Source organism: Panthera tigris, chromosome A1, assembly GCF_018350195.1.
Source record: "Panthera tigris isolate Pti1 chromosome A1, P.tigris_Pti1_mat1.1, whole genome shotgun sequence".
Taxonomy (NCBI): domain Eukaryota; kingdom Metazoa; phylum Chordata; class Mammalia; order Carnivora; family Felidae; genus Panthera; species Panthera tigris.
Window position 1 is genome coordinate 192,244,583 of NC_056660.1, and position 13,222 is coordinate 192,257,804.

At 42.1% G+C, this 13,222-nt stretch overlaps 1 protein-coding gene across 3 annotated transcripts in view; it reads left to right on the plus strand.

Annotated features, from left to right (window-relative positions):
- Positions 1–4,260, plus strand: part of FAM114A2 (family with sequence similarity 114 member A2) — a 32,407-nt gene extending 28,147 nt beyond the window's left edge. For all 3 annotated transcript variants that reach the window (XM_042993858.1, XM_042993860.1, XM_042993861.1), the window contains exons 13-14: positions 975–1,028; positions 2,906–4,260. In XM_042993858.1, coding sequence (XP_042849792.1) covers positions 975–1,028; positions 2,906–3,007 — 156 coding nt within the window. In that variant the 3' untranslated portion in view covers positions 3,008–4,260. The remainder of the gene's footprint in view (positions 1–974; positions 1,029–2,905) is intronic.
- The last annotated feature ends 8,962 nt before the right edge of the window (positions 4,261–13,222 follow it).

Consider the following 13,222-nt stretch of genomic DNA (forward strand, 5'->3'; position numbering starts at 1 on the left):
TGGCCAAATCTTTCCATGTGTTTCATAGAGATACTTTAACCCAGCAAGTCAAATATAAGGTGCTAGCACATGCGAATATTAAATTTACATTAGTTATTTCCATGTTTTACAGACGCCCATCTTAAAAACCATTGAGTATTTTGAGCGCATGTTACATATGCATATCTGCATATTTTGTTTTAAATTTGCTCTAAAGTTTTCTGGTCACATGTTTCATCATTTCTACCCTTTCTTCCAAAATGAAGATACTTTTTAAAGTCAATAAAAAACTATAAAGGAGTAAACTCTCAATTGGATGGCACGGGAAGATATAAAGGAAATTAAAAAAAAATTTTTTTCTAATGTTTATTTATTTTTGAGAGAGAGAAAGAGACAGAGCACGACCGGAAGAGGGGCAGAGAGAGAGGGAGACACAGAATCGGAAGCAGGCTCCAGGCTCTGAGCTGTCAGCCCAGAGTCGGATGTGGGGCTCGAATTCATGAATCGTAAGAGATCATGACATGAGCTGAAGTCGGATACTTAACTGACTGAGCCATCCAGGAGCTCCTTTAATTTTTTTTGATGCTTACTTATTTTTGAAAGAGAGACAATGCATGAGTTCAGGAGGGGCACAGAGAGAGGGAGACACACGATCTGAAGCAGGCTCCAGGCTCTGAGCTGTCATTGCAGAGCACCATGCAGGGTTTGAACCCAAAGACTGTGAGATCGTGACCTGAGTCGAATTTGGACACTTAACCGAGCCACCCAGGTGTCCCTAAAGAAGGAAATTTAAAGCACTTTTAGAGATGATATTTTGCTCTTTGTCAGTCCAGACATTTTCTATACTTATGGGTGTGTATGTATATGTGTGTGTGTAATTTTCAAAGTGGGATCACAGTCTGCCTACTGTGTGTGTGTGTGTGTGTGTGTGTGTGTGTATATATATATATCTTTTAATTTGCTGTGCTCACTTAATACTGTATCCTTTATTCTAGGTCCAAGAAAAGGCAGACATCCTTAATCCCCTAATCACTGCTGTATTTCTAGAGGTTAGTAGTAATTATGTGTAAGTCTCTAACTTTTAGGGCATTATGTATTATTAATCCACTCTTCTTAAGTCTTTATTTTTTGGCATTTTTGTTTTTTTCACCAGATTGGTAGTTTAGCCATGTTGATACAGATATGACCAAAATGGTGTTGATACAGATAGGACCAAATGCCTATCCCTGTTCATTATTTACAAAGCATAAAGATGAAGCTGCTGTGTAAAGTTCAAGGAAGCAGTAGCCTGTCATTATTTAGTTTATCCATTGGCAGTTGATGGACGATCCTTAGTAACAAAACACCTTCTCTGGACCAGTGGGGTAAACTTGAAGGGCTGAAAATTACAAACAGGCAAACACTGCTTCTCAAAGAACTAACATTTATACAGGGGAGATTTGTTACAAAACAAAACATTTTGTTGTGTCGTTTCCTTGCCAAGAAATTTGCCTTGTTTTGTCAAAGGTACCTGTGTTCACATAATCCTCATCAGTCTATTCGATTTAAGGAGGTGGGTGGTTTAAGTCCCCTGGGAAGGGGTTTGTCAGAAGATCACGTGATTGATTATTGCCTGCTTGTGTGACACTTTCTGTATTCCATGTGTTAAAAACTCTATTTTGTGCCAACAATTTAGACATTTGATGATCTGTTTAAAATGTATTTATGTAAGTTGGGGGAGATAATTGGTTAGGTTTTAATCATGTATTGAAAATAATTTTTAACTACTAGACTGTTCTTTAGTTTTAAATTCTTTTAAAATTATCACTCAGGAAATGGTTTTTAATTCCTTAACTACACAGTTTTTCTTGAATATCAAAGTAATTATTCTGCTCACTTAGTTGTTTTTTTTTTTTTTAAAGTTTGTGATTTAGTAGATGGGAGAGTGGTATAGGTGAGAAGTTTGCAAACCAGGAGTCCGGTCCAGGATCTTTCCTGATTTGCTGTATGACCTTGGACCAGGCATTTACCTTCTTGACAGTCTTCTTATCTTTATGTGCAGTGTAAGAGATTTAACTAGATGATCTCTGGGGTCTATTTTGGTTGGAAAATTTGGCAGCAAATGTCACATTAAAGTTTAAATAGGAGTACATGCTATTGATAAATCCAAAAAAGGTAAACTCATTTGATGGGTGTTCCTTATTGCTATTTGGACTTGATTGTTCTTGTTTACACATTTGAAACACTCTTGTCCTTGAAATTATGCGTCTTTATCTTAATGTGATGAAGTCTCTATTATTCTGGAAGATCAGAACTTGTCAGATACAAATGAAGTCTGGCAAACTCTGAGCATGGTGATTCTGTAATGCTTCTCATAAATATGTCTCTTGTACCAGACGGAAATATATCTACACTGTATCATCTTTAAAAGCAGTTTCAAACTGAATAGGGACATTTTGTTCCTATTTGTAGTACCTATCTTGTATTCATTAATTGTGTTGAGTCCACGAAAGAAGAGCTGTCATAATGGACTGGAAATCTGATTGGTGTAATAATATTCAAAGCCTTGTAAAATCCACTGAGGGATTGACTAAAATGCTGTGACAGAATCTGCCCATTTAGTAAAGGAATAAATAAGCTTCAAATGCCGAATTGAGCAGGATGTCAAAAAACAGCTACCATTTCTGATGGACAAGTTGGACAGAAATGCTAACATTGTTTTTTGGTACTGTCATATCCTAAGACCTAGATCGTTCTTTCCTCTGTGGCTTTTATTAGCGTGGTTAGTTTGTGTTTTTATTTGCCAGGCTACACATTCACTTAAATTGTAAAAGTGAATCTGTTTTCTTGTTGTCTTTTGGTATATTTTCCCTTTTAAGCGACCATGCTATCTATCTATTTATTTATTTATTTATTTATTTATTTGTTTGTTTTTCAATCTTGACAGGCATCAAACAGTGCTTCCTATATTCAGGATGCCTTTCAGCTGCTCTTACCTGTGCTGGAGATCTCTCTCATTGAGAACAAGACCGAATTACCAGAGGCATGAGCTGCAGGCTCAGGACCTTCGTCAGAACGTTGAAGAACAGAGAAGACTCAACCCAAAACTTGTAATGGCCAAGAACGTCACTCTCTCTTGGGTACCCCTGAAAAAGCGAAGGAGAAAGGATTATTTTCAGTGTATAGGATTTAGGCAGGAAAGCAGGTATTCAAAGGTTTGCTGCCTTCCCTGCTTGGCTGAAGTATTCAGGTCTTCATACTGCTCTTCCGAGCTGTTACAATTATTAAATTATTTGAAAAGAAACTTTTATAGAAAGTTCAAGACTGATAGCTCTAGATAAAGGTTAATGGAATACTCAGGCAAAAATATTGGTCTTTCTTGGACATGATGCGAAACACTAATAGTTTTGTCATGGTTATATATGATTTTGCAGCCCATGGATATAATTGGTTTGAAGCGAGAGAAAGAACAATTTAGTATTCTACAATTCATGTGCTCGATCTATTAATGCCATGTCCTTTCTCCTTTCTATAATAAAATCTGTGGCTTTGAGAAAACGGTATATAGAAACTGTAATGATCACCTTTAATTGCCTAAATTCTTGGAATTCGTTAGGAAGTTTCATGTGCTTTTAAATTCTCAGTAGGTATTTGGTACTGAGGAAATGTACTTGAAGCCACATGAATTAACTACAGCAAAGTGCCCTTTGGCTTCAAATTGTTCTCCTACCCTGAGGTGACAGGCTTCAGTTATAATTGAGCCCCACTCGCCTGGGTTCTAGACCAATAAGTGCACCTTAGAGAAACAGTTTCGTGTTTGCAGGGATCGGTATTCCGAGTCCCTCCAGGATGTTTCTCACGCACACGTTATGTGCAGGAGAAATTCTGTAATGCCAGCTCCAAAGGAGTATGGAAGTTCTTTCAGTAATGGGGTTTTCATTATTTGAACATTGCTGAAGGGGACTATACAGTCCCATAGAGATGATGTTCATTTATAACAGGATTTAACCTGTACGACACAATTTGGTTTTCTTTAATCTTTTTTGTTTTGTTTTAATGTATTCCTTAGCATGTTTATAAATACAGCTTTTATCCTTCAGATCTTAAGCCTTCTTTTGCTCTCTTCAACAATGTAAGAGGCTAATACGGTGTTATCTTCGTAAAAGTTATTTGGTGTCCACTCTTTTTAAAAAAGAAGTCTCCAGCTTTGTGGTTGGAGGTAACTTTTCTGAGTGCTACTGCTCATCTTCTAAAACCTTTAAATAAAATAATTGTGTTGGTCAGTCATTTCACTTTTCCATACATGAGCCCCAGTATCTTTTTCAAACCAAAGAAATAGCAAAGCAAAGCTCTTATTAGCGCTTGATCTAATTAGAGTTGACTGATCTCAACACTGTTTGTATATAATCGCCGTATTTGGGGGGAAGGGGGCAGGTTGTAAGTGAGGAGGAAATAGACTTGAGCTAAAAAGTTACACCAACAGCACTAAGATTTTACTGTGCTTATATTCTGTTCTAATATGATCAGAAAAGTTTTTGAACATTCCTTTTTTTAGATAAATTTCATCCTTCCCAAATGTAATGCTGAAATTTCAGAAAAACAAAACAAAAAACAGTTGCCTGCGGCTAATAAAGCTGGTGTTCCCAGTCCTGGTTTGTTGCCTCAAGCCCAGTTGCTGTGTCTGAACCTGGATCCTCTGAGTAGGGTATTCCTTGAGCAAGGTTTAGGAAATGGCCACACTGCCAACCACCCATCCGTACTCTTGTACAATGGCAGTTTACAGTTTTTACTTCCCAGTCTAGAAACCTAGCTAAGGATTTTCTTTCAAGAAGAGGGATATAGATACGGGGGACAGAGCAGTGACTCTTTTTATGTGCATATCCTGATTTTGACCAGTTTTAGATTAGACCTTCCAAAAGGCAGATGTGACTATTTGCCTCTTTTTTCTTACTTTACCCTTTCATCAGCTTCCCCCACCCACCCAAATGTTTTTTAATGGATTTAGGGGACCATCGGTGAAACAGTGATGAAAGGACCAATTAATTCTGAGTAACAATTGCCTTTCACCTGAAATATAATGAGAAAGAATGAAAGTTCATTGATTGAGTACAGACAGAAAAATAAGAGCATAAAAATTCATTGGCAGGTGAAAAGGTAAATTCGGGGGATACTTTGGAACCTATTGGATTATGGGGATGATTATTGGATGGTGTGTGCTTCATTATTCTGTGATGATACGTAGTCTCATGGTGCTATTTCTTTTAAGTTTTTTTGTGTCTAAGGTTCACTGCTGTGTCTTTATATGTACTATGCTCCCTCCTTCCCAATTCACTGAACACCGATGTGTAGTTATTACTGGGGTAAAGTGCTTCTTTTCCTAGTATTGGGATCTTTAAAGTCTAGGATTAAAAGAGACTTCATTAATTTGGTCCAAAAGAAATGAAACATCTACCAACCAATTCTTGTTTTTTCTTTATATAATACCTTGCAGATGTGTTAACGATAAGTTATATTTACCTTACTTGCTGTTGATAGTTTTTGGTTTTTTTTTAAGGCAGAGATAACCTAGATTGACGGGCTTCTGAAGTCTGACTGTAATCATATGGCTGGCATTCACAGAAGTCTGAAGTCAGTGTTGATGCACAAATGTGGATTTTATAGTCCTATAGTCAGGGAACAAGTCTTGTCTGTCCTACCCCGAACGAGGACCCTCTCCTTTGTACTTGTTTTTAATCTAAATTTCTATTTGAAAGAGAGATGTTTTATAAGTAGTTGCTATTGATGTCCTCATTTGAGAGAGAGAGACATCTTTTGTATTTTTAGATGTAGTCTGAATTTTAAAGGTGGGACTATTCCCCAGGTTGGAAAAACCCAGATCAAAATCGTGGGTAAAATTAAAGCCACAGGGGGCACTCAGCATGGTATTTCATAAATGTCAAAGATTGAAATCCCTTACTATGTCTTACCGATATAACACGATGTTCATTTTCATAAAAGACTTAAAATGAAGTGTTTGAGAAACAAAGTTCTAAAAACAACAAACCTTAATGTGTCATCAGGGTGTGTGACTAATGTGAGAATTTTGAAAACCTGCCCAGTAATATCATTTTGCACCTAATACTCCGTGAGTACCGTGCACTCATTTCCCCATTTTACTTGCAGCCCATCCTTGATTGTTATTATGTCATCTGGCCAAACCCCAAAATCCCTTCATGTCTGTCGCTTCCCCGATCAGCTCTTTAGGAAATATTTTTTTAACAATTGAAGTATTCTCTGAACTCATCGGTCTTAGAAGCTTACACTGGTACCACTGTCTGAGCAAAATCTCTGCCTTTTAGCTGCGGAGCTCTTCAGGAAAGGAAGTGGGGCCATTGCTCTGTTGTAATGAATTCTGGCTGAGTTGGGTGGACTTATCTCAAATCTAGTTGTAATTGTTGGGTCTTCAACTTTGCAGATGTTTGCCAGATACATCCATCGAAACTCTCAAATTGCTCCTTTTGGTGGCTCGTGTTTTAAGGGGCCAGTTTCTGCCATTTACATAACTACAGAATGATCTATTGTTCGTCAACTATGAGTACTTAGAAAGAGGAAACCAATGTGTGGAGCAGCTTGAGTACCAGACACCATGGAATATACTTTTGCTTGTAATTCTCACAACTGCTATGCCCGGGGTAGGCCACTGGCACCCTAGTTTATGGGCCTGCGGGATGGTGTAGAAGTTAGGAGCAAGACAGACTCAATCAAACATGGACCTCAGCTCCCTCATGTTCCAGCCTGTGGTCATGAACAGGTGACTTTAAATTTTTTTTTTTTTTTCAACGTTTTTAATTTATTTTTGGGACAGAGAGAGACAGAGCATGAACGGGGGAAGGGCAGAGAGAGAGGGAGACACAGAATCGGAAACAGGCTGCAGGCTCCGAGCCATCAGCCCAGAGCCCGATGCGGGGCTCGAACTCACGGACCGCGAGATCGTGACCTGGCTGAAGTCGGACGCTTAACCGACTGCGCCACCCAGGCGCCCCATGAACAGGTGACTTTAATCCCTTAAATTGCAGTTCTGTCATCTGTAGTCGATCTCAAACAGCACTTGTATTCTAAAGTCGCTGACAGGATTAAATAAATGATCTGGATACAGTGCTTCGGAAAGTGCCTGCCACATGGCAATACCAGCCGAACGCACATTAGCAGGACCCTGTTCTGAACGTTTTACTTGTACTAATCGAATCTGCACAACAGCTCCACGAGCTAGGCACTGCTGGCATGCCCATTTATGGATGAAAAGGCCGAGGCACAGAGGTTAACTAACTTACCTGCGATCACATAGTCAACAAGTGGTAGAGTCAGGCGTCAAACCCCGGGCAGCTTGGCCCCAGAGTTCCATTTTCAACTGGGGCGCCACACAGCCACGGTGACCTGCCAGCACAGAAAACCTTTAACAGCGATTTAGCTGCTTCACTATAATGGTTAGGAAACAGACTCAGAGGGCTAAGTGACCTGCTCAGGATGTGGCAACTACGAATGACAGCGCCTGCAGGGTGAGCCCAGGTTGTTTGGCTCCCAAACTCAGGTTTGTTCTATTTTATTTTTTTAAGGGGAAAGGCTTGGAGGTGCCTGTCTAGTGAGAAATACCTGGGGCGGGCATCTGGGCACATTATCTAATGCCCACCAGGAGTTGGCACGGAAAGGATGGTGCGCTGACAAGTCATGTTTGCCACAGCAAGAACAGAGATCGCCATGAAGTCAGAGCATCTGTATCAATTAGTGATCAAAAAAGGAGAGAGGAGTATACGGATGGTCATGGCAGCCTGATTTTGTCACAGCCCCAAACTGGGAACTGTGCAGATCTCCTTCAGTGGGTGGATGCTTGAATGGTGGTACGTCCATACCACAGATAACTACTCAATAATTAAAAGGAATAAACTATTGATGCATGCAAGAACTTGGGTGAATCTCGAGGGAATTATGCTGAGTAAAAATAATCCCCAAAGGTTGCATTCTGTATGTTTCATGTATATAACATTGAAATAAATTTGTAGAAATGGAGACTCAATTAATAATTGCTGTGAAGTTAGGAATGGAGATGAGGGAGGAGATAGGTAGGTGTGGCTTTAAAAGGGCAACAGAATCATATGACTTCACTCATCTGAGGACTTTAAGAGACAAAACAGATGAACATAAGGGAAGGGAAACAAAAATAATATAAAAACGGAGGGGGACAAAACAGACTCAAATATGGAGAACAAACTGAGGGTTACTGGAGGGGTGGTGGGAGGGGGGATGGGCTAAATGGGTTAAGGGGCATTAAGGTATCTACTCCTGAAATCATTGTTGCACTATATGCTAACTAATTTGGATATAAAATTTTAAAAAAATAAAAATAAAAGGGTAACAGAAGGGATCCTTGTGGTGATGGAGTACCTTGACTGTGGTGGACACAGACCTACTTGTGATGAAGTATACAGAATTAAACACACACGAGTACAAGGAAAACAGGAGTCTGAGTGAGTTAGGTGGACTGTATCATTGTCAATATCTTGGTTGTAAAATTTAATTTTGCAAGATGTCACCATTGGGGGAAATTGGGTGGATGATCCACAGCATCTGTCATAATTGCATATACATCTACAATGATCTCAGTAGCTATTTCAATTAAAAAAAAAAAAAAAGGGAGAGGGCTTTGGGTCCAGGGAGCTGAAGAGTGAAAAAAGTCTGGATTTAACAAAGCTCTAGGGCACCTCTCTCTCACGTGAACATCCCTATCACAGGCACTCCACTCAAAGCAGGGATGGTGGCAGATGTGGTTCTGTCAGGCTCCTCTCAATAAGCAGGCACTTTGGTAGCAGGTGTCAGGATGTATTGAAGTCCAAAGTGGGAGAGAGAACTAAGATCCAACATGAGAGAAAATATACAATAGCAACAATCACAAATAAATGCTGCTGAGTTTTTCTTCTGCATTTTGTAATTCTTCGGGATCAGAGGAGACCTTTGGGGTGGTTCTTGGTTTTCGTAAGATCAGGGTTTGCATGGCTTAAAACGGGGGCTGCTCAAATGGAATTGGGATGGGGGAACATTGCCACCTAGTGTTGGTGGGCCCCTCAATCGTCAGTGGCCGTTTAAAATCCACTTCCATTTGTGATCCTTCCTCTGCTCATTTCCCCTGAGAAGGCAGAACAGCAAAGCATTTTAAGAGCCAGGGCGAGGCTCTGGAGTCAGCCAACCTCTGTTCAAATCCCCTCACCGCCTCTTCCTGGATGGTGGAAGTGACCTGCAGAGCTGGCCAACCTCTCTGCACCTCGCTTTCACGATCTGTAAAACGGGGCTGGCACCTGCCTCACGGAGTTGGGTCAGGTAATGTCCTCATGTGCTTGGCACAGAGCCTGGCCACAGCAATCACTCCATACACGTCAGTTCTGAGGATTATGACTCTAAGATGTCAGAGGATATTATGAGGCTCCAAAAGCTTTCTGACACTCTGCAAGCCAGATTTGTTTCTGTCTTCATGGTGAGACTCTGGGGCCTCTCATAGGCTGAGAGCAGAAAAACTGGGCTTTTTGCCTTAGTCCTTTGGCGTCTCTTTTTGAGTCTCTGTTTCCTCACCCACAAAATGGGAGTAATTACATCCGCCTCTGTTTGCCTCATGGCATCTTCTACATGTGTTAGGATAATGTATATGATTGCACTTTAAGGAGAATAGGCACCATAAGGCCTAGAATGTTGAAAGATATTCTGGAGTAAAAGCTGACTACTCTGAGACTGTGTAATGTAAATAGTGTCTATCTCGCAGAGTGAGGATTGATGTGGAACACAGTTAGTCTGGCATCTCCTCCCTCTCTACCGCCTCCCCTTCCCCCCCCAGGGCTGTCCTCACCATGGTCACGTGTCCTAGCTACAGAATCCTAAGTTTCTGGTCTGGGAGTGTGAGACCCAACAGCAGGAAAGGAATGTAGTCGCGGGGGGAGATAAACCCCATGACCAGCTTCATTCTAGCCCCTCCCCCCCAGCCAGTTTGAACCTGTCAGATTCTGCTTGTTTCCTTCATCCTGGAGTCAAAGCTATGGGCTGGGTTTAATTTCCCCACTGCACCCGCATCCCCTTTGTGACTAATGAGCTCTGCTTAGAGAGTTACTTTCGAGAACGGCAGGAAGGGGTCTGGGATCCTGAACAGCTTGGAGGCCTGGTGATGATATTCCTCTGCGTAGTTGGTTTCTCTTGGGGCTCTTTCGAGCTACTCCCCCACAGAAGGCATGATTGCTCACATTTCCAGTGCCCAGTGCCCATAATACGTCAGCTCTTGCATAGACAAGTCAACAGTACAGTAAAAGGAGACAACCGCTGGCCTGTCCTCTCCAATCAATACAGGTAAAGTCCTATGCTGTCTGCGGATAACTGTAAGATGGGGCATTTGAGGTCTGAGGGAGTAAAGAGGAGTGTCCAATCAGCTGGTAGGTGGGTCTAATCAAATGTTCTCCCTGTGGGTCTTTTCTGGGGCCGCTCAGGTTCTCGAGAGAGTGGCACCCCTCTTCCCAGTGGATCAGGTAGGCACTTCTCAGCTGACAGAGAAGATATTTCCTAATCCTCTCTAAGGCCTTCTCCATGCAGGGGAGAGGCTGACCCTGGTGTGAGTCGTAATGGCTCTGATCGTGATTGGAGGGTGTCTGGAGCTACTACTCTGGAGTCAATACCCTGACTGTGCAGTCACCTGACTTCCTGTAGCACAGTGTTGAGACCACAGACTTGGGGGGTCAAATTGATCTGAGTTCAGTTTCTGCCAAAGCCACTTCCAGCTGTGTCACCTTGGGCATCGTACCTTTTAAGCCCAACTTCCCTGCCTGTAAAAAGGGTTAAAATAAGCACATTCCTTGTTGGGATGTTTTGAGTTTACTCAGAATGGGCTATTCGATTTGCAAAATGAAAACGCAGGGTTCCTTCTTCAAAAAGCAAGAATAAAGCTTATCTGCTTCCCCCACAGTCCCTCTCTTGGCCTGTTACAGTGTTCTTTATTTGCTATTGAATGTTGTGCTTCCTCAGGCACAGGGGTACTTTCCGGGTAAGTGCAGATCCTTACAGGTGCCCAGGGTCCCACCCCAAGGGTGAGTGTAAGCCAAGGCTCCAAGCCCCCGACACATATTTCACTGTCCTATCAGACTTTACTTACTAAAGCTAAATTCAAGGGAAAATCATTGGGCATCTCAAGATGGTGACCACAGAGCTTTAAACCCCCAAATGTAGGCCCTTCTGAGTGTGGGCCTTATGTGGCTGTATTGGTGGCAGGTCCTGAATCTGGCCCTGAACCCGCTTGTGAGCATTTAGCACAGCCTCTAGCCCGTAGGAAGGACTCAGCACACGGTCAGTAGAAAAAGCCCTAGCTTTGCTCACCGGTCACCTCAGGAACCCCACAGCTCAAGCCTTCACTTGAGCTTTGCATCTGCAACCTGGCTAATGGGAGAGTCAGGGAAGATGTTAGGATCCCCTTTGTAGCAAGGGGGAAACCGAGGCCCAGAGAAGAGATAGGACTTGGCATGTTCACCCTCTAATTGGTTTCAGAGTCAGACGCGAGTGATAATTTCTAGACTCTCAACCAGTGCTGAGCATCTCAAGTTCAGTGTCCATGCTGGGCTTCCTTACGTTACCTGGCATACACAGCTCCTGCCCGTGCAACCCCTGCCCCAGGCCCCAGCACAGCTTCCTGAACCTGCTCAATACCAATCTCCTCCAGAAAGCCTTCCCTGCCAAAGACCTCCCCATAGGACTTTTTCTTTCATGTGCACACTCGTCCAAAATTCAATCACATGGATTATAGTTTTATTTTCTGTGCTTTTAATGTTACCAAACATGATGAGCATATTTCTGGCTTATGAAATATTTTTAAACCTTATTTGTAATAGTTCCATAATATTTCATTTTAGGGAAGTACCATAATTTATGGGACCAATCTACTATTATTGGACCCTCAGGTTATGTCTAATTATTTGTCAATTTCTGAAAGGTGATGTGTCTAGTTCTAAACAGGACAATCATCGTACCTGGATCATGGGTCATTGTGACGATTAAATAAATACGGGAATAGCATTTAAGAAATGAAACAAATCAGTACTATATATGTGTCACTAATGTTCTATTATTTGGGTAATGCTACGGTTGCTACCATTTTATGCACATCTTTGAACATGTAAGTGATAATTTCCTAGAAGTTGCATCACTGAGTCTGAAGGGAGAGCATTTCAGGGCTGGCATGGAAGGTGTCCACAATTTATGGAGGGTGTCCCCTGCAGCTGGCAGGGAGAACAAGGGGATGGAGGGACGATGACACTGAGCCCCTGGCTTTGGCTGGAAACATTTGTCATGAACTGACTGTGGTGCCTGAGGACATGTAGACAAACAGTCCACTTCAGAGCTGAAAACAGAAAGGTCCACAAACCTGTAGGGAGGGATCCAGAAAAGCTCTGCCAGCCCGGCAGAGAAAGAGAAGTCTGCCCTCCAGCTCCAGAACATTAAGTGAATATTTTCCTGTGTTCTCTTCCTTGGTTCCTGCGATGACTAAGGAATTTGGGCTTGGGTGCAAGGGAGTTGAGATGAAATTGGATGGGATAACTGGGTCTTAAATCACCAGGGATCTGTGATAACAGGCTGTCACTTCAGGTCAGCACTGGGCAGAGGAGCAAGGGAGGATTAACAGCTGTCTTTGTGGTCTGCCCGCCCCCAGATATCTCCTGTCAGCTGTCTTCCATCATGGGTTTCTGACTTTGTAACTTAAGAGTAATTGTCAGGGTCCCAGGGTAGCTCAGTCGGTTAAGTGTCTGACTCATGATTTCAGCTTAGGTCATGATCTCATGGTTTGTGGGATCGAGCCCTGCATCGGTCTTTGTGCTAACAGCACAGACCCTGCTTGGGATTCTCTCTCTTCCTCTCTCTCTGTCCCTCCCGCACTGGTGTGTGCTCTCTCTCTCTCTCTCTCAAAATAAATTAATAAACTAAAAAAAAAAATAAAAAGGTAGATTCCTAAACCCACACTCAGAGTTTAATTCTGTGGGTGTCTTGAGTGGAATCTGCCTCTTTAAGAATCCCCTCCCTTCCCACCCCAGATCATTCATACTTATTCAGGGGAGCTACACTTGGAGGAACTCTGTTCTATAATATCCCTAGCAAGTTGGTTGCCTCTAGTATTGAGGAGCTCACCACCTGAGGAGATAGCCGGTTCCATTTTAGAACAGCTCTAACTATAAGAAAGTTCTGCTCTGTGGATCTGGAATCTGCCTCTGTATAA